Source organism: Filicampus tigris, chromosome 9 (genome assembly GCF_054856515.1).
Source record: "Filicampus tigris isolate MCC_2025a chromosome 9, RoL_Ftig_1.0, whole genome shotgun sequence".
In the NCBI taxonomy this organism is placed as follows: Eukaryota; Metazoa; Chordata; class Actinopteri; order Syngnathiformes; family Syngnathidae; genus Filicampus; species Filicampus tigris.
The window spans coordinates 12,200,297-12,227,412 of record NC_141225.1 but is presented as its reverse complement, the minus strand read 5'-3'; the positions used below and the strand labels follow the sequence as shown (position 1 = coordinate 12,227,412).

Here is a 27,116-nt window from a genome sequence, read left to right as displayed (position 1 = left end):
AGTAACTGTGATGTAGTTTTCAGTCAACAGAAAGTTGAGCAACTTTGATGTCATTTTCAGTCAAGTGGCAAAATGGCCGCCCCCTCAGATGGACAAAAACAGGTGGATTTTGCTGCTTAATTTATATTCCACATGGTGTGTTTAGACTAGTGAAGGTGCATAGAACATATTATTGTAAAGAAAAAAGTTGGGTTGACTTCATCTTTAACAGCCGTTAACTTCTTTCTAAACTTGTGTGACGATTGAACCTGTTCAAAAGTGAAAGGGCTGAGACAAATTAACTTCACATTGCAGCTTTGTCATTAAAGTTTAGACTCATTCTTTTGTTGCTACCCAAAAACATCTCTGTAGAGTTAATAAATATACTGGTTAACAATTTTTTGCAAAATGTTTTAATCAGAGATGCAAATAAACATCTAGATTTTGTTTCTTTTTGCACTAATTCCAAATCTGCCTTCGTTTTTTTTCTCGAGCACATCATATTTTCAAAATAACAGCAAAAATAAAATGCTAAAAATGGAACATACAGTAATTAGTAATATTTATGAATTAAGGGTTAGGTTCAGCAACAGGTGGATTTTTTTTCATGGAATGGATGGAGTTGGATTGAATTGAGGCCAGAACTTATTTGGAGTGTGTTCCTTCGGCAATGACTGCATTCTCAATTTCTTAAACTATAAAAGAAAATATCCATGGGTATACTTTATTTTTAACTGCCAAACATCCATTGCATCTTGCGTGTAAATCCCACCCAGGGCACATGATGATAACAATAGATATTCAGCGACATGACTCACGTCTCAGGGGGAGATTGTCTGTCCAGAAACGATAATAACTGCCCACAAACTGACAAGCTAGACAGTTAGTCATGTCTCTCATCAATGCCCCTAATTCGTTATAGATAATTGCTTTGTAGTTACTGTACGAGGCAAGTGTAAGAGATTACATTCTCTACTTCGACGTTTTTGTTTTTGACATTGAAATACACTCCCAAGCAGGTTTGATTTTATGCACTTTAGGTAAAATGTGACCTGTGTCAACAGATTTACCGAAGCAATGTTTTACATTTACAAGTTTTAATAAAATCCGTAAAGCCCCTTTCTCCCAGCCCGCGTTCACAAAATGCAGGCAAATCTCCCGCAGTATCGTTGCACACTACTAAGCAATCGAATCCTACCAGAATTTTTAATCAAGTATTTGTCTTGTTTAATATCCCTCATCATCTAGTGTCACGGTTGATGGTTATGTTGTTGAGGCAACGGAACAGATGCTGGAGCATATCAGATAAACGGGTTGGCATTGAGGAAAAATATCTTTAATAGAAGAGAACTGAAATTGTGCGACGTGGCTCTGCCAGGAACAGCTCCAGGAGTCTCTATCTCCTGGGACTAGGGCTGAACGATTATTGAAAATAAGATCGAAAATAATCAAACTGCGATTATTTTCCTAAAAATTGCGATTGCGATAGGAGGTTTTTTTTTTGCCCTCAAGGTCATTTCCTAATGTATTTTTCAACAATTAATCCAACAAACAATATTAGATCTGTTATATAATGCTGTACAATGTAATTTTATTGATATCGCGCATTTCATAACAGCTAGAGCTGTATCAAAGCACTTTACAAAACAATAAACAATAAAAAGGCCATGATACACAAGTGTTAATCAATAAAGTGAAATAAAACACTATATACAATTGACACCGAAAAAAAAGAGCATTAGCTTAGCGTTCCTCGAAAATGGCGCTTTCTAAAATCGCGATTATATTGCAAATGCAATTCAGCCCTACCTGGGACTAAAGGGGGGCTTGACTGAGACATGGGGGTGCTGAGGAAATAATTTAGACATATATTTTAGAATGTCAAATCAAATGCTGACGGTGATGTAGTGCCCCTTTTCCCCGGCGTAGTGCCAACAACGGCCTCTGCTCATTCTACTTGATGCGTTTCCATTGGGAAACATTATTAACAGGTACCTTTTCCATAGATCAGAGTCAATACATAAATGCAAACCGCTATTGCTCACTCATTCATTGAGCTGATATGTCACCATTGCCTCATTGAAACATTTGAGGATCCAAGGCTGGAAATGTAAAAAATGAACACGTTTGCTATTATGTTGTTGTGCCTTAGCTCTGGACATGGAGGTTTTACAATATACTCTACAGTCCACTTTGCTGCAGTGAGCTGTTATCTTACTGACCTCAGTCTCATTTCAAATAAAATTACAGCGGCCACTTGCAAAATTAAATCCAGGAGACCGTCACTATCTTTTAAAGTTGTTATCGCGTGTCTTGGGCTGACTGATGTTGCGTTTCTTGCTGGACTATATTAAAATAGAAAACTGATCCTACTGTGGAAAATATACCGTTCATTTTGAGTGAAGTAAATGAGCAGTCAAATAGTTCATTCGTTCAAGTAATGGGGTAAGACGTCAGGGTTCAGCTGATTTGTATCCACCCTGACAACGAAGTTACTTGGGGACTAGCTGTTGGAATGTTGTTTTCTTACCTATTATTATGATTTCAAAGCGCGGTGACTTGCACAGAGCCTGTCTATTCTTGGCACGGTCCAACTCTTATTATTTCCAAGTATGCCTGTGTGGAAAACCCACTCTCGCAGACATGCAGTTGACAAAGGTAAAAAAAAAATGATCTAGAACTTCAAGTGTTTGTGTATCCTACACGTGCCCCTTGACATAGTTGATGTAGTCCTCGATAGGCGTTGAAGAACTTGACATTCTTTGTAGTCGACACTAAGGTGATGATAGTCGAGTTGATGTCGAGTACTCAATTTGTTTTGTTTTTTCACTTGTCAACTCACTGTGCGCACTTTTTCAGACATATCAGACACCAATCACATTCACTTCCTTTCACAGCTTTGCATACAGTTGGAAGTTCTAGCAGTGGAACACCAATTCACATAACGCAACCTGCGGGGTTGATACTCACTTGATAGTAGGATATATTTTTGTAAAAATGACTGGGGGGGGGGGGGGGGGGGGGGGGAATCCTTTGCGACGTATTGTAACGAAGTATGAAGGAGTCTGAGTGTGATTTGTGGTAGGATGGTAAAGTCGGTGCGACTGGAAGGAGGAAGAAAAGCTTCCTGTGTGTATGCGGGATGAAGGCTTGTGCAAAACACAAGTTGTTGGCGACATTAACTGTTCATTGTCACAATGAAGCGGTTATTGCTTCGCCAAGACATATCTTTGTTTTATCATCCAAGCAGACACTTTGGTGGACTCGCTAAAGATTGATACGAGGCTTAGGCTGTTCGTCAGCTTTAGTGTTAGCGGATGCTTTTTCAGATGGATGTTCATAGCACTTGTCAGGCATGGCGCCAGGATTTTTTTTCTCTCCCGGGGCTAAGGGGGAGCTAGACCGATAGGTGGAGGGCGGGGTGAGGTGTGGGGTACTGAGGGGAAAAAAAAAAAGATTCTCATGACTTCACTCGAAAGCTTCTCTCGTTTGTTTCAATTAAAGCATGATACACAACACAAGCAAGTTCATACAGAAGCGAGCGTGGAAATGTGGAGTAGACATTTTGGACTGGCGAACTCATGCGAACATATTTGCAAAGTACATTTGAACGTATTAATGAAATGATGGCTAGATTTTTAAAACATAACATTTTCTTCTCATAATGCCACGGGATATTGACTGGCACATGCACAAGTAAAAAAGTGCTGTTTTTAGCATTTGGCCTACATTATACCAATATGTTTGAAAATGTATCAAACATTGTTTATTAGTCATTTTTATCAATTTATAATGTCTGCAGCGCATGACTACCTTTCAGCATTTTTTCCCATAATGCCTCAGGCTAATGCGCAAGTCAATACCCTGTGGCAATATGCTGTGTTTTTAGCATTTAGCCTACATTTTATCAATATGTTTGAATGTGTAGTAACTCTATGTTAATGCACAAGTAACTGAAGGACTCACACCCCCTCTTCCTATCCTCACAAACACACACGGGGCACGGCTGCAGCACAAACACAGGAACAGGAATTGGAACAGAATGGCTACTTGTGAACTTTTTAATGTTTTTAAAGTCAAACGAAAATATAAACAAATAATCAACTAGCTGGGGGTGGCTGAACAGGGCCTTGACAGATTTCTGACAGGGCTATAGCACCCCTTAGCCCTGGTGTAGCGCCATGCATGGCACTTGTGCTTTTGTTATATTCAAGAATACAGTAAATATTGCATATTTCCAAAGTGATCATGCTACCTGCCTTATTTTTAGTCAAAATACTTGAGATACCACTGCTAATATGCTGCGCGGACCGACCTCCTGCCAAAACACACGGTTGAACAACTTCAACAACAACTTGTAATTATCACGCAGCGGTAAAGTCACCACTTCTACTCGTCGACAATTAGGTTCAAGCCCTCGCTGTATTTTCCTCTTCCAGTTGACTGTGTGGACGACACTTCATCCGAACGGCATGCATCGCAATCGTGTCACACTTCCAACTCTGTTCCTGGCTTTTTCCTTTCGACGGATCGATCCACGATGGGGCTGGCTACACGTTGAAACTGCAAGGCCAGGGATCACTTGCAGTGCCAGCACCTGGAAACCACTCATTTAAAATGTTAAGACTAAACCAATAACACTGCAATGCAGAAAACGTGAAAGTCAGAAATGTTCAACCGTTGATAAGAAGATGTACAAATGCAAATATGTACTGACCTTAAGGCTTTGAGTAGCATGGGGATGATTATCATAGCCATAGTCGGAGGACATTTCAATAAATACTATGATTTTTAGGTAACACGCTTATTTTTCAACTCCCCGGTAGTCTCAAATGCAGCATAAGACCAGGGGAAGTACAGATTCCAAGCAAACATCAAAACCATTCATTGCAGCTTCGGAGTGACTGAAGTCCCGAGGCCTTCATGTGAACCACCATTACTTCCAAACGCTTCCTCCACAGGGTTCTGCCTAATTGGATCCTTCCTCATCTTTCATTTTCCAGTCACACTCCCATTATCAGTGGCATTCATAATTCAGGATGCAGTCTAATATCACCTTATTTTCCTGCTGGTTCTTTCACATCGCACTTCTTTTGTCTTAGATGAAGAGCGCATGAGTGTTTTAAGATGAGTATTCATCAAGATGCTCCCACTATTGACTCCAATCTATCTGCATAATTGCACTTGACTCCAAAGTCAGCCAATGGAGGAGGCACTTGACGGAGTTTGTTTCTGTCGACTTAAAAAAAAAAAAAAAAAAAAAAAAAACACTCTTCAGCTCGATGGCGGATTGTGATGAATGGCGAAAAAGAGCATGCCAGATATTTACAATTCTGGGTCATTAGGAAGATAAAAATAGGGCAACGTAAATGGAAAGCTAGCTTGCCAATATACTATGTATATATGTGTATATATGTATACTGTGTACATATAAATGTGTGTATATAGCACCCCTTCAACTATTATCTTTACTTGAACAGTGAATGACAAAGATTTATGGGCGTGAAAGCCTCATGCCCGTCATTTTATAACATTAGCTTTCAAGTGTAAAAATAAGTTAACCACTCTAAAATGCTTAAGATAAACACTTGCGTTGTAGGTGTAACAGTTGTGTATATAATCTGGTGTATAATCTTGTTGTTCTCTTCACAACCTGGCCCTTCTTTTAGGGCATGTGTCGCAAAAGGCCAAAGAAAAAGCCAAACGTGGGTTAATCCGTTGACGCTTGCTGAACTGACTTCTTTTAAGGTCTTTCACTGTATCCCATGTCCTTAATGAAGTTGGAAGAGTTGGCCAACTGCAACCCCACAGTCTGTTCTTATTTATGTGGTTGCCATTATACTCGCTTCATCCATCAGGCTTTGCACTGCTCATTTTCTAAATAATAATCAAGAAAAAAAAAAAACATCAGGCAAACAAAATACTTGCTGATCAAGCTGATTGTGATCATGTTTTTTCATCCCACCCAAGTTGTTGATTCGGACATTTCCAAGAGCTGCTCTATATAATCATCACTGCGGAAAAGCAAATCCATGGAATATATTACAACTAATTGGATTAGCTCACATCTCCTCATTGCATTTGTTGAACTGGAATTAAAGAGCATTGTTCTGCTCTTATACATTCACGGGTAAAATACTAATAAAATCCAATACAAGAGCTGTATGAAAGATTACTCGTTATGTAACGATGACCGTGTAAACAATATTATTACTACTGTGGTTGGCATCTTGGTATGATTATCTTCATAAAAGCAGATTATTTCTATTGGATAAGAGTACCCTTGCAGGTGTAAATAATGACGTGTGCATTTATTGTATTATTTACAGTGCTAGCTCACCTTAAAGTCGAAGTCAACCCAAGCATATTTTTTTCCAGAATATGTTCTATGCAGGCCCACTAGTTGATACACAGCGTTCTGATAAATTTTGCATTTGTGGAGTATAAATTAAGCAGCAAAATGTACCCACTTATAGCCATCTCAGGGGGCGGCCATTTTGCCACTTCTGTCGACTCAAGATGACATCGAAGTTGCTCAGGGCTTAGATAACGACCAATCACGGCTCACCTGTTTCTGAATCTGAGCCATGATTAGTCGTTATCTGAGCCCGGCGCTACTGTGATGTCATTTTCAGTCAACAGAAGTGACAAAATGGCCGCCCCCAGAGATGGCTAAAAACGGGTGGCTTTCTCATATTCAACAAATGTAATATTAATCAGAGTGCCATGTTTAGACTAGTGGACCTGCATAGAACATATTCTGAAAAAAAATATGTTTGGGTTGACTTCCCTTTTAAGATTTATTTGGAAATAAGTATTGTGTCTCAGTACAGTGTTTTTCCAGTAGTTTCACCTTTGTCTTGTCGGTGTTAAATAAACCTCCTCTTTGGAACTCAACAGATTTGCAGTTTAAAGAGATGGAGGCATTTAGGAGGGTGACAGTCAATCCACAGCCGCACTGAATGAGAGCATTCGGTGTTTGCAAGTTTCTACAAATTTGACAACTGAGAAAAAACATCCACCTCTGTATTCCTTCCACTGATTCCGCAGAGAGCAGGGAAAGCTGTTAACGAATGAGGTCACACCTTCATATAGCAACAATTAAACATGCTCTACAAGTGGAAATGGTGCAACAGCCCCGTTTGTCTCCCTGAAGATGAGGCATCAGGTCAGCAGTAATGAAACATCAATTCTTCGCGCTTGGACAGGCAGTGAGCTTACCGTGGCCTAAAAAAATGTATTTGGTTTGATCTGTGGGAAATGAATCATATCCAATTTTTGAACCCAACCTCAGAGGCACACTTCACTGTTAAATGCATTCGACCGGCTGAAAGATTAAAGCGGCGTCGCTGTCAGTTGGGATGCCGTGCTACGTCTGTCACTTTGTAATGGCCTTCTTTTTTTGTGTGCTGCACAGACCTTTTCGGGACAGTTTTACTCGGCAAGATTAAAAAAAAAAAAATCCCAGTTCTGTCTGAATGATAACCAATACTAGAGTTGCAGGCAAAAATTATACTGATGAAAAATATAAACACTACACATTTTTTTGCTGATTTTTCATGAGCTGAATTCAAAGATCTAAAACCTTCCATGCACGCAGACGGCTGTACCTCTCAAATATTGTTCACACATCGTTCTAAATACTTGTTTGTGAGCACTTCTCCTTTGCCGAGGTAATCCTGACATTTCAAAATGCTTATTAAACAGCATGATTATTGCACAGGTGTGCCATGGGCTTTCCACAATAAAAGGCCACCCCAAAAAGGCTGTTTTATTTGTATTTCATTCTCCTTGATACATCACACCTATGAGGTTGATGGATTATTTTGGCTAAGGAGAAGTGCTGTCCAACACAGATTTACACAGAGTTGTGAGCAATATTTGAGAGAAGCAGGCCTTTTGTGTACATACAAAAAGTGTTGGATCTTGCAGTTCAGCTCACAAAAAGTCAAGTCAAATTTATTTATATAGCCCTTAATCACAGGAAAGTCTCAAAGGGCTTCACATATGCACCAGATCATATACACGACATCCCCTGATCCTAACCCCCAGGAGGGGCAAGGAAAAACTAAAAAAAAAAAAAACATCTGGGGAAAAGTGAGACACCTTGAGAAGGGACCACAGATGGGGGGGAATCCCCCTTCCAGAATGATCAGGCTGCAATGGATGCCGAGTGGGCAACGTTGAACACATATTATAGTACTATACGGTGTTTGTTAAAGTGATGTGAAAGTTAATTAAATGAAGTGCTGCAGGAAGATGACATCGAAGTGAGCAGGGGCCCAATGGTCAATGTGGAAATCTCCATAAGAGCGCCTCCAAGAATGTGGTCAGCCTCCAATCTTGTAGCAGTCATTTGCTGAACTTTAGCAATATAACTGAGATGGAAAAATGCGGTTCTAGTAATATTCTTAATGTGCATTTGAAAAGACAGAGTTGGGTCGAATATAACACCAAGATTTTTTGTTGAGTCACTTTGGGTAATAGTACATTTATCGAGCCTCAGAGTGGTGTTCTTAAATAGGTGCCGATGACGAGCAGGGCCAATAATCAACATCTCTGTTTTATCACAGTTAAAAAGCAAAAAATCGAGAGTCATCCATTGTTTAATCTCGGCAAGGCACGTCTCTAAATTACAGCGATTAGCCGGGTTTGTTATCTCAAGCGGCATATATAATTGGGTATCGTCAGCATAACAATGAAAACTAATGTTATATTTACGTATAATGTCACCAAGCGGAAGCATGTAGATGCTAAACAATAGGGGTCCTACTAGTACGGATCCCTGCGGGACTCCACATGTAACTTTACAAAACTCAGAAGTCGCAAGTTGTCTGTTTTGCCGCACCAACTAATTTTGTTAGGCTTTCAAGAGATACTATTTTAAAAAGAAATATGGTTGTCAGACAGTTACCAGCATTAATACCCCTACTAGCATCAGTATTCGCGGAATTCAACATGGTTTTAGGAGCGATGTCCTTAATCTCGTCCCGAATGCGCTCAAACTTCTGCGTATGAAAAGATACATCCATCCATCCATCCATTATCGATACCGCTTATCCTCACAAGGTATCAATGTTTTGGTATTTTGGGTGGGTGTATATATATATATGGACTGTATGCATGCATGTATGTATCTGTGTGTGTATGTATGTTCGTTTGGTTTTCAGATTGGAAGTCATATTTTAGTAGCGAATATTGATTTTGTGTATTTTTAATTTAAATGAGAAAACTGTGTGTATTTGCCGACAACATTACAGGTCTAAACAATCAATATTTTGTCACATATGCATCCACGCTATTTAGGGGTACAACTACAACTTTTAAGTGGTGAATATTATGGAAAATTCGCTTGAATTGCTTGTATAGAAATAATTGAGTGTGCGGAGTGCCTGAGCACCCAGGTGTGAAATTACACAACGCGGTAATTTTTCAGAGCTGCCATATGTAGGAGAATATGTCTGCAAGGAAGCAGTTTGGATTTTGGAGGGTGGGGTGAGCAGTGGCTCATTTGCATGAAACAGGACAGTGTGGAATTGAATAAATTGAGTACACTACTTGGCTGCACCAAGCAGAGGTGCTTTTAATTCAGTGCAAATGAAATTGCTACCAAAAGAACAGCAACAAACTTGAGCTACTTTACTTTCAAGCAGACCTGAACCATGGTACAACTTATTTTCCTTAGTGCCGGATCCGTTTTTCATCCTTGTCAAGTGATGGCATCGATTAACAATACACATTCACTTGATTAGCGTGATTCATTGGGACTCCCGCAAGGCAAAGTGCGTATTGATTCCCCTCAGAGATTAATAGTGCACGCTTGGCAACTTCTGACACATCGCATGACGCACAACTTAATTGAGCTGTTAAGCTCCGATGTGAGTCATTTGAGGAGCATATCATGGATGTCTAATGATACCTGTAGAAAGGGAGAGCGTGAGGCTTCCAATGGATTTGATATATATATATATATATATATATATATATATATATATATATATATATATATATATATATATATATATATATATATACACACACATATATTGTATATATGGTATATATTTATATTGTTCATATTGTATATATGTATATTGTATTCCTGGAAAATAAATACAATTTGCCCGAAATAGTAACTTGGAGAAGCCATATATCGCGCTTTATGTACACCATACAGTGCCCAAACCATTTTACGAAGCCCAACAATCAGTTATTTGAAAATGTATTAAAATAATTTCTGCCACCTTGTTCTAACTCCGGAATAGTTGTTCTTTTTAGTTGCAAATGGCTTACGCTAAAGCGGAAGTCAACCCAAACATATTGTTCTATGCAGGCCCACTAGTGGAAACATGGCATTCTGATTAATTTTGTGTTTGTGGAATATAAGTTAAGCAGCAAAATGCACTTGTTTTTAGCCAGCTACGGGGGCGGCCATTTTGTCTTCTGTTGACTGAAAATGACATCACAACTGCTTTCAATGACCAATCACGGCTGACCTGTTTTCTGATTGGTGGATGGTAGATTCTGGGTCAGTTGCATACTTTGGTGTTGTGTGTAATAGTGGTAAATAGTTCCCGCGGAAAACATCATATGTAACACAAGTCCTGAATTAAAAAGCTCATCACAATAGTATTTACTATGCGTTGAAGTTAAATCTACGTCACGGTACCAACTGTAAACTTCTGAGTGAACCTTCACCTAATATACTAACAATAGCTACCATAAGACTGTATGTTGTTGAATTATTTAATGGATGGCAGAAAGATCGAGACACAGCCGTGGAGCTCTTTTCTGCCAGATGCTGAAGAAGGTCTTATCCGTCCAAAGTGGTTCCTACTCTTACACAGTCTTGGCCGTTCCCCACAGAGGGCGGCTCTGCCTAGCCTATTTGACAATGTGTGGCTTGATGGTCTTAATTGGATTCCACTATATGTGTGTGCCACAGAGTGCCATAAGAAAAACCAATCAAGAGCGAGGTCACAGCTATACAACAGCCTAGCTCGAGTCACCTATCTAATTATGTGTGCCAAAGATGGCTAATCTACCACAACGACAGCCTGAAGCGATGGTCCGCTCGCTAGCTGTCTGCTAGCTTGCTAACGTCAGGAGGCAATAACCGCTGATGTCAACGAACGCCCTCCATTTTTATTTAGTGGGGTAGAGGCGGCCCAAAGGGTGTCCCTCATTTTAGCCACACTCCCTACATCTGTATATTTTATTTAGGAACAAATTTCTGAATACGCTTTACAGGTTCTTTAAACAATATCTTTTTTGGGGCACACAATAGGATCAGTCTGAGCGCTTATCTATCTGCATCCACACAATGAGAAGACGTATCTATATCTGGTTGTATTTCAAATATACTATATTGCAGGGCGGTGCATCAACCTCTTTCTCAGCAGACAGCTCCTCCGGTCACTCCCTTGAAATGTCAACCATGGCTGAATCAGCTTCTTCTAAGAGACCTCTTGGCACCACTTTCAGGATGTTTTACTTTGATCCAGTAACACTGACATCTTGCAAATGACACGGATTAGACAAAGAGCGTAGTCTTGTGTCACGGCACGTGTGGCGTTCACTGAGGAGGTTAAGTTGCAATGGTGAGTCATTATGTTGGTTGGTGAGATGAAGCAGTCAAGAGCAGTGCCGGTGACACCCACCCAGTGGCCACAGGCATGCATTAGACACCAGATTACCCGTGCAGAAAGATGCGCAATAGTCCAAATGTATTCACAGTAAAGTGACCGTGACGTTATTGTACGATACAGTAATAAAGCACCACAACCTCCAGTATGGGCTGCGGTACGTACAGCTCAGTGCGAAGCCGCAGGGATCCGTGATTGATTATAATACTCACATTTTGTATGCATGTCATGTTACAGCTGCTCAGGTTGCTGTTGTAATTATATGCACCAGAGCCTTTTCAAAGATAGTCACCTGAATCTGTCAATTAGCAGCTCCGTGCCTACGCTGCATAATGGCGCATATGCTACAAGGAAGAGCCAATTAAAGACATATATTTAAATATATTTACTCTATATATATACTAAGATTATGTATATGGACAGTAAATATATATTGTTTAAAAAATACACACTTTTTTTTAACATAGCATACATTCCTCTCAAATGTAGCTCTTGAACTGGATGTATTCCTAACAGTCTTGCCATGCGTTTCACTTAAACGTAGCCTGTAACACAAGACAATTCAGTTGTGTGGTGTCTCAGGCTAAATTCAGATGGGATACACTTGAATTCACCTGCGATCATGACAAGGGCAATACAAAATGTATGGATCGATGATGGATCAACAAAATATTTTTTTAGGAGTTTTGCTTTTGTGAAAATTGACTTCCCCGCATTTCCCAGCAAAGGAATACGAGTTTACAGAACTAATTGTTTCTTGGATTGTCCCCCAAGATTTAAGTAAAAGCATTTCAGCAAAAAATGGTTTGGAGCAAACGACTTGCTTGCTTTATTGTGCTAACATTATTGCCATAAATATCAATAATTTATACTTGAATGTTTTTCCAACTTAAATTACTGTTTTAGCCACCTCAAAAAAATTACATTTGTGTTTTTTTACAGTGTGGGTCAATATTCCATGGCTTCTCCATGTGGCGCCTCTAAAATGAAAGAGGAAACGCAGAAGAAGAAACTTGAACAGAATGATGATATTACTCAGTCAATCCCACTGGTCACAAAGCTGTATTAATGAAACACATTTTTTAGTTGTTACTGCAGTGTCTTTAAGATGTATATTGAATCGTGGGGTGCAAATTAAGCAGTCAGCTCACATCCATCCCAAGTACTGGGAGCCCTGGTGAGCAAACAGAACAAAGGGATTAAACATTGTGTACACTCAACGCAGTCTGCTTTGATGCAGAAACCGGCACCAGCGTCTAGCGGTAGAGCTCATCTTCCCTGCACAACTGATGACCTACTTTAACACTCCAGACGATATAACGTACTATATACTATGCTCAACCACCACATACCACATTTCTCCTTTGCTGCCCACTCTGCATATGTTGTCTGTTTGTACCGCCCACCTGCATGGATTACAGAGTATGCATAATGTGGATCGTTGTTTTCACTAAAGTAGTGCAGCGAATGTATGGCTGTCATAGATTAGGTTAAAGAAAACACAAAGGGTTATACCTGACAACATACCATTGTGACTCGTATAAATCTGTTGAATCCGTAGACAGGCAGGACAAGGCTGTATGGATTTTTTAATAGCAGCAGTCTGATAGACATTATTGTTCACTATACTACTACTATTACTACTGATATCAATGCTGTCTTTTTGTGACGATGAATCACTTGTATTTCTATCGACGGGTTAGGGCTTCCTGAGTCCCGTCATGCAGCAGAATGAGTCATGTAGTCCCTACAGGGGGCCCAATGTAATCATTGGTGTGCATTGTGATCACATTATCACAGCTGTAATGGACCTTCACTCATCCCAACCAAACTCTGTCAGCAGGAGATTGGCCATTGATGACGAACATGAGTGGGTTTTTTTTCTTTTTTTATTTATTTATTTATTTATTTTTTTGATGAATGTACACGTGTATGAGTCCGGAAATATGGAGGGATAAGTGGTTGCTATTTATCACTATCCATCCAGCCATCCATTTTCTATTCGGTTTCTCCTGTTCAGCGTCGTTGTGGGGGGCGGAGAGTATTTCAGCGGATTTGAGGCAACAGGCAGGCTATGCCCTGGAGAGACCGCCTGTCAATCACGTGGAGATTGTGACAGGTGCACTGAGCAGCAATTGACTTTATGCAGTCAGCTTTATAGTTGATCTATTATATCATCAATGACACTGCCAATCATCATGCATAGGAAGCATGGAAAAAAGCCTGTTTTTTTTTTTTTTTTTTTTTTTTTTTATTGTTGTTGTTAGTAAACATGAAATATGTTTGTACTTTTAAGTATTTAAAAACATTTACTTACTAGTCAAACTATTGTGAGCATTTTGAAAATAATGAGCAGAGGGAACCACTGAAACTATGATGCAAACGAAGCAGGATCTTAGACAGGGCTGAATGATTTTTAAAAATAATCTAATTGTGATTTTTTCTGTTATTCCCTTAAATATTTGTGATTGCGATTTATTATGCTATAATATTTTCAAGTTCCTCATCCCTTTTTTTTCTAACAAACTCAAGCAATTTGTATTACATGAAACAATATCAGATTACCATAAATGCTTTGGTTTTATGGATCAGATTTACGCAAAATTAAAGGCAAAAGAACATTGAATTAACATGAAACACTTTGACTTGCAGTCTTTTAAGCGTTCACTATGATTTTAGAGACTTTATCAAAATTCTACCAAAGGAGTGAGGCGTAAACATGTCAATTAATCTTCAGATTAAGTCAGATTACAACAATTACGCAAACAAATCTGTGGATTTGTCACTTCATGAAACAATGAATTAGCACACGCACACGCACACCCACACCCCCACACACACACCCCCAACCACACACACCCACACACGTGTGTGTGTATATATATATATATATATAGGTGCATTCAAATGCAGATGCAGTGGCGCTTTGGGTGTTTCAATTAATGATAATCAATTTAAAACATAGTAGTATAAAATGCATGCATTTCAAAATAGTTTGAGTAGCAGCACTAAAAAACTTTTATTTACATGCCTGGCAAAATATCATACGACGTTCACTGTAACACAGATAGCCACGTCAATTCCTTTAGTTTGTCTTCTTCAACTTTTGACCCTGTGTTTATCCGATTGCTGAAAATACCAAAACGGGTGTTGAGCCAACCCTGCTGTCAGGAAGCAAACCAAACAGACAAAAGATGTGTTTACTCCATAAAACAAATCAATTTAGCTTTTGTCCGTCAGCAAAAACACAGCTTGTTTTGTATTTTGCTCTGTTTTATCGACGCCCACAGGAGGTTAACCTTTTAAATGGCTGTAAAAGCTCGTTGGTTGCGAGCTGTCGTGACACCGTCGTGTTGGGGGTGGAGGAGGGTGGGGGGGGGGGGGGGGGGGGTTGGTGGGCTGGGATTAGATGAATTGTGTCACAGCCACTTGCAGCTCCAAACTGACAGTTGCAGAATGCAGAGATGTGAATGTGCTGCGGTGTTGTGCCAAAAGGCAGTCAATTTATGATGCTGTGACAGTGCACGCCTGCTGTCTTTCACGTGTAGGTGAATAGGATTGTGGCTGAGCCGGAGATGCAATGCAGTGTCCACTGTCAGTGCTTCAGTATGGATTTTTTAATAGCAGCAGGATGCTTTCGGATGGTCCACTATAATAAATCTTATTTATTATTAATCAGTACAGCGTGATCTTGAAAATGAATCTTGCACTGACAATCTGTGCTACCTCTCCCGCAAGTGAAGCATTTGCTTGCTGTAAACTCACACTTGTGAGGCGTTCCCAAGTTTGTTTGTAATTCTTTTTTTAAGGATCTTTTACACTGAATATTTAATAAATGTGCAATGCTGCAAGGTATCTTATTGTTTGGGGGACATTAGAACAACAAGATTTTCTTTACACTAATATGTGTGATGCGGGCCCACTAGTCTAAACACAGCATTGTGATTCATATTGCGTTTGCAGAATGTGAGTTAAGTGGCCATTAGCCATCTCTGGGGGCGGCCATTTTGTCGCTTGCTGTCGACTGGAAATGACATCACAGTTGCTCAGGTAACGGCCAATCGTAGCTCAGCTTCAGAAAACAGGAAAGCCCTGAGATGGGTGGATTTTACTACTTAACTCATATTCCTCAAACACTATCAATCAAAATGTCGTGATTATACTAGTGGGGCTGCATGGAACATATTATTGTAAAGACAATTTTGGGGTTGACTTCCTCCTTTAAAAAAATAAGTCGCTTTTCTCTTTAAGCAAGAACGGTGCTCAAGGCAAAGCGTGTTTCAATGAGTTTGGTGTGAAAGAACTTGACTGGCCCTGACCTCAACCCCATCAAAAACCTTGAACGATTTCCCATTTCTGTTCCGGGATCCAACTTTTGTTAATGTTAATTAACTGAACAGAAAAGTCGTTTTAAAATATTTTCTATCAATTTGAGCTTTCTTAACTTTATAATTAACCTCAGCTATGACTAAAACACTCAACAATAAAGAACTATAATAACAAATTAACATGCGCCATTATGATCAAAATGATTTTAGATGCACCTCACTTTTTAAAACGGCCACCCAAAGGTATACAGAACTTAAAACAAAATATTCTAGTTGGATAAACTGACATAATTCTTCTCAGTCCCCCCAAAAAGCAAAACTCACATACCGTAGTTAACCATTTGACACTTGCTGACTTGAGGTTTTGTATGAATTCATCCATGAATCTATTCCATTTATTCATTAACCACCTAATGCACGATTTCGAGATGTGGGAGGAAGCTGGAGTACCTGGAGAAACCCCGTTAACCCAATTCGCATCAATCTGCTAACATTGTTTTGAGAGCATTTGTATGGAGATGCATTCTTTTCTCACTTGAAGACAAAAACATGTTGGCGTAGCACCGAGCTACTTAGGCAGTATGTAAAAACATACCGTCTGTATCACACTTTTGAAATAATCGCAGGGTGTTTCAGAGGGCAGCTGCAAAATGTGAAGTCGTAAGAAATAAAATGGATAGTGACAATTCAACCAGTGTTCTTGTCGTCCTCATATTACGCAGCTCAAGTTACTACTCCTAAGACGTCGTGGATCGAGAAAGCAAAAGGAGCCACAAAATGATTCTGGCACAGTCCGAGATAGTGATATTATTTATTGAGCTTGTGCTGGAACTGCAAACTGCACTCTACTGATCCGTCCTTGCTGCGGCGTCGACTGCATGCATCCATTAGAGCCCACTGCGGATTTATCTGTAATAACACAACTGAACGTGCTGATCATCTGAGGCTGTTTGATGTTCTCTGCTCACGCCATCGTGTAAATATTTGACCTCCGTGTGATGAAAGGTTGAAAAGCAATTAGGCTTCTGCTGATTTCCCTGCAACATCGCACCGTGTTTAATATCCTGCTCAAAATTGACACCCAAATGTTTGTTTGTAGCATATTTCTAGGAAATGACAAATTTACAATGACCAACAACACAGATTTAATATTCGGTGAATCTACGATGCTTTGAGTCATCCGTTTGGCGATATTCTATAACGCTTGTCTTCGTTAGGTACCGCTGATTGTGGGTCAGAGGCAGGCTACACCGTGGACTGGGACCAGCCAATCGCAGGGCTAACATAGATAAGCACCCATGAACACACACGTTCACACCTAAATATCGAAGGCCCACTCACCCCAAGTGACGTGAAATGATACCATAAACAATTGCAAATAATTTACAGTCTGCGACTCACATCCGCACACCCGGATATTGACCCTCGCATACGTACAAACTTGCTGCAATGAAAAAAAAATTAACCACTGGTGTTCTTATCAAAATTCAAAATTTTGAGGCTCTTCGTATAATGTACTTTTTTTTTTTTTAAATTTTTTATTGAACCTCAAAAACATGTCGCGATATTTGGATATTTGAGATATTTGAGTGGATCGTGGCTCAATTCATTGACAGCACTTGTGCATTTTGACAACCAAGACTCTCCACGCTTTGCTTTTTAGCGACAGGAATGTGCACAATTATAAATATAGTTAAGTGTTATACTGTGTATATACTGTTCTGTATCTACTGTATAGTATTAGTACTCTGGATCTAGGAAATCTAAGAAAGGTGCTTTTTGATTGCCCGTTGTAATACAGATAACACTGGCCGACTGCAAATTCTAATCGGAGATGGCTCTCTGTGTCCCTAAACATATTTTATATAAAAAAATTTAAAAAAGGCTACTTTTTTTTCCAAACACATCAGGTTTTTGAGATCCGGATTTCATCATGCCTTGTATTTTATAGCACTGACGTTTCAGAAAAAAATTCCACCTGTTGCTGAACTTAACCCTTAATTCTTAAATATTACTCAAAGTATTACTATAGCACATATTATTTTTATCCATCCATCCATTATACAATCCGCTTATCCTCATAAGGGTTCATGGGCATGCTGGAGCCTATCCCAGCTGTCTTTCGGCAGTAGGCGTCGTACACCCTGAACTGGTTGCCAGCCAATCGCAGGGCACACAGAGACAAACAAACAACCTTCCGTGCACGCAATCATACCTAGGGACAATTTAGAGTCTCCAATTAACCTACCATGCAAGTTTTTGGAATGTTGGAGGAAACCGGAGTACCCGGAGTAAACCCACACAGGCACGGGGAGAACATGCAAACTCCACACAGGATGCGAACCCATGACCTCTGCACTGTGAGGCTGACGTGCTAACCAGTTGCCCACCGTGCCGCCCTATTATCATTATTATTATTATTATTATTACTATTATTAAAACAATGTGCTAGAGAAAAAACGAGGGTGAATTTGGAATGCGCGTAAAATAATGAATATAAAAAAGTTTACTTGCATTTCTGATTACAACATTTCGTACAAATTTGTTGGCAAGTGTAATCTTTGTCTTTGGAATCCTAGTTGCAAGAGAAGCAACACACACATTTCTCCTCGTTACCTACTTCAGCCTCTCTTTCACTTGATGAACCTTGACGCAAGTTGAAGTTCGCTACTAGTTCGTCGCTTGCGCTATCGTCTGCTGCAGCCAACAGTCCAGCTTTGTAAAAACCATCAATAATGGTGGACAGCTTTTCTTTGATGTGCTCGGACTCGAATGCCTTTTTCAATAGCCAGGTCAACTTGAAGGCCGCATCGTAGGATTTCCTTTGCGTTTTCGGAGCAGATCTCAATACTGATCCAAATGCTGAGCCTCCCGTTCGATTCATCTTGCTAAACAGTGAGCCCCGTGTGCTGTGTCAGACTGTATACAGTTTATAATGCAGAGATCCAGATGTGCTAACTTACTTAGCCTCGGTGAACTTGCTCTACTTTCCATTAGTATGCAGGGTTGCATTCAAGGAATGGGAAAATCTCTCTCTGAATGTTCTGGACTCCTGTTTCCATGCCAATGTTGTATTGAGCAATAGACACTCCACCAACTTGTTCAGTTGTCAAATACTGCTGTGCGTTTTTGCTCCAATACATAAAAAAAACAATTATTTCCACACAAACAACAGAATTTCCACCAGTGCATGTATATACTACTTGTTTCTACTTTTAGAGCATCAGTTAACTAATTAATATCTGTGTGTTTCCATGTTTAAAACTGAATAATGATAAAACAAGCCCTAATGCTCTACTAGTTTTATTTCAGCACAGGGACGCAAAATGATAATCCATCTTGTTTTCACCTCAAGCAAATTTTTTCTAATCCCCTTTTGGTGCACCAGTATGAAAAGCTGGAATTTCCCCCCTGAAGTGGCACAGCAATGCTCCCCTTTTCCTCCAAACTATCTTGAGCATGAAGAAAAAGGCTGCACTCATCTTCCTCACCAGTGTTCACATGCTCCCGTCGGGCCTGAAATATTAATGACCGCGTTTTATTCTGGATTCGAGAAAGTGACCTTCATGCGAGTGTGTCCACAGAGAGACTAATACTGTATTCGTTCCAACATCAGATTTTGGGTCCCAAACCGGCAGTATTATGCAAGAAAGAAATAAGCCGGATGCTTAAACTGTTTTATTGAATTGTGTTTATCATCCTGTCGGTAAATCTGCTGAATGGAGGCAGACAGTGTTGCCTTTTAAGCCTTATCATGAAACAAATACAAACCAAAAGTTGGTTAGCTGATTATAACTACCTAAGATTTAAATGGAAATACACTGCAAAGGCATTGTTAAAAAGCCCGTAAACATCAACACAGTCGGTAAAGAACAGTCATGTACCATCAAGAAAAACAGTCTGTAAGACGCCAGAGATGGGCTACCAAATAGCGTCAGTGTCTCTGTATTATAACCTGGAAAGCAATAGATATTTGAACACTAATGGTGGAGCAACACGTGTAGATAGCAATAAAAATGCTCACAAGTGTATATTCTTTTTCCTCTGCACAAAAACGAATACTATAAATGCATCTTACTGGGCAGTTGTGAACATCTTTATCTATCTCTGTATGTCTGTGTTATACTGCCCCCACAACGTCTAGTAAATGAAGCAAAAAATGTGGCAAAAAAGTTTTAATTCTTCACTTTATATTTACTTATGTATAATTTTTAAATATTTTTCTTCGTACAATACTATAGAATTTATTTTTGTCATTAAAAAAGACTTCACAAATATTTTCTGGAGGTGGCTGGTGGAACAGATTGACGGGATTTCCATCCATTTGGAGAAAGAATGTTTTGAAGTGACGAAGCTGGTCACGGCGCTAATTACCGTAAACTCCTCGGGACATACATACACGGCTGTGTGTGTATTCATGTACTTTACATTTTTGTTTTCCTTGTTAATGTCTCTTTCAATTAGCTCAAATGTTTGTGTTTTTGCTCCAGAGCTCTCCCTACTTAGAAAAAGACTGACAATGAATTGACAAAATTAGTTGGCCCTCCCGGCTGTTTTGCGGGCAGACACGGAAGGCAGCTGATCGGACAGAAAAAGCCACCCCAGGCTTTGCGTGGACACCCATACTGCTGCTACTGCAGCTTGGCACGACACATCGCGTCACTTAGAGGGAGGGGGGAAAAAATGGCGCGACCATGATGAGCGTCGACAGTGCGAACGGAGCTAGTGCTGCTTTCCCACTTTCTCAGTCGTCGTCACTCCGGCCGGATGTTTGTTGGCGTCCGGGTCAAGATGGCGTGACCGGGTCAGTGCATGGTGGCGCCCACCTGACAGTGCTGGGCATTTGCCCACAACAGCACACATCAAACATGTCTGCCGTTAATTTATACTAGGGCTGAACGATTCATGGAATTCAAATTGACATTGCAATGTAGTAGAATGTAATTTACAACTATCAAAGGCTGCAATTTGAGAAAAAGAATAATTAGTCGGTCAGTAAGCTTTAATGTTCATAATATAAGTAGCCTATATTTTATTTATTTATTTATATAGTGCCAATAAATTCAGTGTTTAAGAAGTGCAGTCCACGTTTACATAATCATTGCTTCATGAAAAGCTGAAATTTTGTTTAGAGTACTGTAAACAACTGACTGACTGACTTATGTTCATGCCACACTTGTTTGGTGGAATTTTGCAACGTTGTCGGAGTTTGTTGTAATACTGATTACTTTAATGCTTGTGTCTGTTAAAAGAGGATCTTGAAAAAAATATATACCCGTAGTAAATCGCAATACAGAGGGGGAAAAAAAATACAATTACATTTTATTTTCAAAATCGTCCAGCCCTACTTTATATACAGGAGAGTCACAAAACACTCACACAATATTTGTGTACATGTGGGAAACAATATGCTACTTAAATTTTTAATGCCATGTGTTAGTATTTCCATTGGTTATGCAAACCCTCAAAGAACTGTGGTAGTGGTAACTGGTCAGCTTGTATTTTTTTCTCAATCCAAAAATGCTCTAGGGTGCAACTATTATTACTACTCCCACTATTACTACTACTACTAATGATAAAGATAATATTTTCACAAAACCACATAATGTACAGAAATACCTTAAACTTGATGCTCAATCATACCAAGGTGGCTTTTTTGCACGGATTTAACTATATGGTGATATGTTAGCTGCTAGTAAACAACCGTAAACCCTTCCAGTTCGCAGGATTAGAGACGGAGCCCTGCCGTGAATAGCAAGTAGTCGATGCCACCTCCAAATGTTTTTATAATTGCATTCAAATGTATGAATCTGAATTTGACACACAACAGTGAAGAGTGTTGTTAACAACACCGCCAAATTTGAATGATTAACAAAAAAACACCCACTATCTAAAATTGGGCTTCATTAATCCTGAAAAATCAAGCTATTCTCCCTACTCTCAGACAGTGGACATGTCCGCTTTTAGCCACACCCGTTTCAACGTGGAACTGTAAAGTGGCTACGCTAGCCCGAAGCCCCGGTCCACTTACTGGCTGTCAAGAAAGACTAAAAAAAATGTCCACCCTCCTCCCCGCTCTTCTGTCTTTCTCACTGTGAAATGCGCACACTTGTGTTTGACAATGAGGCACTCTAAACTGGCTTTCAAGACCTCTTTGCTTTTCACTCATGGCTGACAACGAGGCACTCTAAAGAGGTCATACTGTTGGACTGAAGGGAAGAATATTTCACATTGCAATTGTGCCAGATAACTGCTGATGCGAACGAAGGTACTCAAGTTCTTGCATAGTGGGTTAGGGGCAACTCATACCAGACTCCAAAGTGCTTCTTCATGTGGTGCCGTTTTAGCCACCCTGCAAAAATCAGGTCAGCTGGAACAGTGCTATTTCTCCTAATTCTGTTTCTATTAGATGGGATGCTGTGTTACATCCGTCACATTGTATAGGCCTCCTTTCTTTTGTGAAGCCACACAAATAACTTTAGGGACATTCTTTTCTCTGTTCGAGAAAGTAACCTGTTCATTCAGAATGATATTCAACACGAGAGAGCTGCAGACAGAAAAGAAAATCTGCTGAACAAAAATATAAACACAACACTTGTTTTCCCTCCCATTTCAAATATATTATATAGATATAGATATTCCTATGTACACAAAATGGCCCAGTTCTCTCAAATATTATTCACAAATCTGTCTAAATCTGGTATAATGAGCACTTCTCCTTTGCTGAGATAATCCATTCATCTCACGGGTGTGGCATATTAAGTTGCTGATTACACTGCATGGTTATTGCAAATATTTGCCTTAGGCTGCCCACAATAGATGGCCACTCTAAAATGTGCTGTTGTAGTTGGTAGCATAAACCTGTGTTGTTTATTCTATATATATATATATATATATATATATATATATATATATATATATATATATATTTTTTTTTTTTTCAGTATATTTTTATATTGCGCTCCATTTGCATTGTCTTAACTGCATATCATCGCTGTCGTGTGAAAAACACTTTTTCTCCATTTTTTTTTTATTTTCTTTTTTTTTTTTACCTGAATAATGTTTCCGCGTTACAGAAATCGCATTAAAGTGAAAATTAAAAAAAGTTTCCAAAATAGGAGATAAGTGTTTTTCACAGGACAGCGACGACATGTTTGTGCCCTCATAAACAGAGTAGTAGTCCTCTTTCAATGCAATTATCATTTAAATTATGTAGAAAAGTTGTTTATTTTTACAGGGACATTCCTTTTCTGTTCTTACTACAGAAGATAATGCTGTGACTGACGTTGGTGTCTCTGGTACAACTGCCACAAAGTCTTCCTACAAAGTTGGAAGCATCACTCACTGTTGTGTCCATTATAGTGCAGTGTATGTCCTATCGTTTCACTGTGTCCCCCTTGGCTTCAACTGCTCCACACTTTGTAAAATTGTCTATTTTTAACACAGTCCTGCTAACAAAAAGTTCGCCTCCAGTGATGCAGTGAGCCTAAAAACGTCTCCCTCCCTTCAAGTGAGAAACAAACACAGTCTATGTGCACTTCATGCATTTCACAAAGAACATCAACAGGGTAGACAACCCACAGGAGCTCTTGTGATGTCACTGACAGTTCAACGCTGGCTTGCTTGCTTTCTTTGAGACAGTTTGAAATCCAATGCAACTTTGTTCTGCTCACAAAGGCAACAAAGACATTTGAGCTTTTTTTTTTTTTTTTTTTTTTTTTTTTACTTGAATCTTTGATTTTCCAACAGGTGCTGGGGAGTCTGGGAAAAGCACCATTGTAAAGCAGATGAAGTGAGTATGATGATATCGCTTTTTTTCTCTGTAGTACATTAATGATTTCACAGTGTTAAAATGAATGGTCCAAAATAGTGAAACGATGATGGTTTTGTCCATTTTGGGCAAATATTCACTTGAACATTTTCATTGCATACTGTATATAGGATGATTCATCATGTGCAGTCAACTGAATTTACTGTAGGTGGTCTCCAATTAAGCTGCAGGAACTTCTCAAGGATGATCAGTGGAAACATGATGCACCTGAGCTCAATTTTTTAATGGCAAAGGCTGTGAATACTTATGTTTATGTGATTTCTTAACGCTTTTATTTTTAATACATTAACCAAAAAAAATGTCACAAACACTTTTTTTTTTTACTTTGTCATGATGGGGTGTTGCAGGTTAGGATTTTGAGTGGAAAAAATAATTTATTCTATTTTGGAGGCTGTAACTTAAAATGTGGAAAAAAACAAAAGCGCTCAAGATACTTTCCGGCAGCCTGCAATGATTTTTTAAAAATACCAATGAAGATTAAACGTAACAAACAGACCACAAAGAGTTCCATTCTGACACCCTCACTAAGTAGAAGCTCAATATTTGCAGTGCCCATGCAATGTTTTGATAACAGAAAACTGCTCCTGCGCCTCGGTGGTTTCATTGGGATGGTGTGGCCTCTGTTGCCTGCACTTGCCTTTTACTACTCAAACTAGAGGAACAGAAGGGCGGTGTTGTCGTGCTAGTGCACCAATCCGAATACACTCAAAATTCGAAATGGCTTAATTATTCACACTCCTCGAGGCTAGCTGGGCACCGGATCCATTTTTTATGAGCTTGGAGTAAGAACAGTCTGTCACCTTTTTTTGAAGCATGATTTTTATCCCAAACACACACATGTGCGCACACATCTGTGTCAGCCTACGAGAAACAAACATGAATTGATTATATAACACCACACACTACACGCCGCTGAGGAAAATGATCCTTTTCCTAAATTAGGCTATGTGTCGGCTAAATGACGGCAGTTGTCAGGCAGCAAGCACTTTTCACTTGAGAGTCAATATGATTACGTCCTCGTGTTCTCCCTCTGCGGTCTGATTCATTAGTCTGAAAGATTCTATCTCAGTATTAGACAGTTAAATTCCTCTTTCAGGTGTACGGTAATGGCATCGATAAAATCGGGCTCGGGGTGATCGACTTGTTGCGCATCACACACCGCAACGCACTGATGTGCTGAATGATGCTCAGTACACACGAGAGCAGACATGCGTGCACACTTACGGGCCACAATATTGGGTACACCTGCAGAATATACTGTTTATATTAGGGATGTCACGATATCCAAATGTCACGATACGATAATATTACGATATGAACCTCACGATACGATAATTATCATGATATTGTGGGGAGTTTGGCGATATATTAAAAGCTTGCGATACTGTATAAAAGATCATGATATTGTAAAAAAAAAAAGAGATTAAAAAAAGCCTCACAATATTCTGTTTTTTTTTTTTTTACAATAACAACATTCACAAACAAATAGTTGACCTACAATGACCGAACACCTAATATTTGTTAATGCACGTATATTTATCTGGCGATTAGCAATTAAACATCTATCCATCCATTATAGATGGCAAAAAAAGTGCATCAAATTAAACTGCACTAATGAAACTAACCACCAGAGGGTGCTGGAACTGCACAAATGGAAAACAACTTGGGCTTTTAAACAGATTTGTCGCTATTAATATCGTGACGCGACGATATATTGTGGCAATTCTAAGATCACGATATTGTGACATCCCTATTCTGTCAAACATGAAGTTTTGACGTGAGAACGGCTTCTCCGATTTTTATTTTGAAGTTATCACGTCATGGCAAAGAAAATAATGGAGTGCAGGAAATGTGATCATGTTAAAGGCCATCATGCATAAATCATGTTTCGCCAATAATTTCACTTATGTTGCTTCGGTGCTGCACAAATTTTTGGCCTAAGCTAACTTAATCAGTTCATGCTATTTGCAAGTACTTGTACATGAAAATTCCTCTCTATTGTAAAGTTAAACAAATACTGAAGAACATCGAATTGTAAAACAATCAGATGTTGTGCCTGTAATTCATTTCTTTGTTGCTCTAAGTGTAACCGCTAAGGCAGGGATGTCCAAATCGATTTTTTTTCCTCCTCCAACATACCTGCGTTAAGGGGTCCAAAAAACAAGTTATTTTATTCATTGTCTTAATTGTTCATCTGAATTTCTTCTGTGTCTCAAAAACTCCTTATCGATCGAGCCCTAGTGATATTATTATTAGATGGCGTGTTTATCCATTTAAAATTACGTCCTCTTCACATCTCCACAGGATTATCCACGAAGATGGCTACTCGGAAGACGAGTGTAAGCAATACCGAGCTGTGGTTTACAGTAACACCATCCAGTCCATCATGGCCATCGTTAAAGCCATGTTCAGCCTCAAGATAGACTACAGCAACCCTGGCAGAGTGGTAAGATAACACCCATATTTTCCTCAAATTCAAGTCAAGTCAAATGTATTTATATAGCCCTTAATCACAAGAAAGTCTCAAAGGGCTTCACATATGCACCAGATCATATACCCGACATCCCCCGATCTTAACCATGTCCTCCTCAAATGTCCTCCGTGTCTAAGACGCCATGCCTAATTTTGTTGCTTGACCTTGAGACATGCCCCTGCCTCATGTTTCCAATCAGGAAAAAAAGGTAGTAGCTGTAATCATCTCATTTCATGTATACATGCTATCATTCATACACAGACAATAACCGCCGAGGTAATTTGGACTCCATTGCTAACTCAGCTGCTAACCAAGACAGCAGCACCAAAGCAGTCTCTAGGGTTAATCTATTATGTCATTGATTTAAAAAAAAATATATTTTTTTTTAGATGTCCACTTGCTATACATGCAAGTTTGCCTCCAGCCTCAGAATAATATAAATACAAGCTCACTCTTCAGTCATATGCCCTGACAGCCTCAGCCCTCAGGCGCAGTCACCCCACCACCAGACCCGCTCATCCAATCACATTTAGACCCCTCCCTCATTCAGTCCCATTCAGACACCTTCATGGCCTCAGAGACAGTCGTAATTTATTGAAGTCTAACACAAATTCCCATAATGCAACTGCAGAGTCGCTGCATTATTATAATACAATACAATACAATACAATTTTATTTATACAGCGCATTTCATAACAGCTAGAGCTGTAACAAAGCACTTTACAAACAGTAGACAATAAATAAAGACAATAAAAGGCCGTAATACACGAGTATTAATAAATATAGATATAAATAAAAAAAGCCAATAAATTAACCTAAAACACAATTGACACCCGGAGAAGAGCCAAAAATTTCAGGTC

At 39.3% G+C, this 27,116-nt stretch overlaps 1 protein-coding gene across 1 annotated transcript in view; it reads left to right on the top strand.

Annotated features, from left to right (window-relative positions):
- The window catches only part of LOC147141960 (guanine nucleotide-binding protein G(i) subunit alpha-2), a 47,668-nt gene that overhangs the window by 3,652 nt on the left and 16,900 nt on the right, over window positions 1–27,116 (top strand). Inside the window, exons 3-4 of the mRNA XM_086040360.1 lie at window positions 23,702–23,744; window positions 26,088–26,229. Coding sequence (XP_085896486.1) covers window positions 23,702–23,744; window positions 26,088–26,229 — 185 coding nt within the window. The remainder of the gene's footprint in view (window positions 1–23,701; window positions 23,745–26,087; window positions 26,230–27,116) is intronic.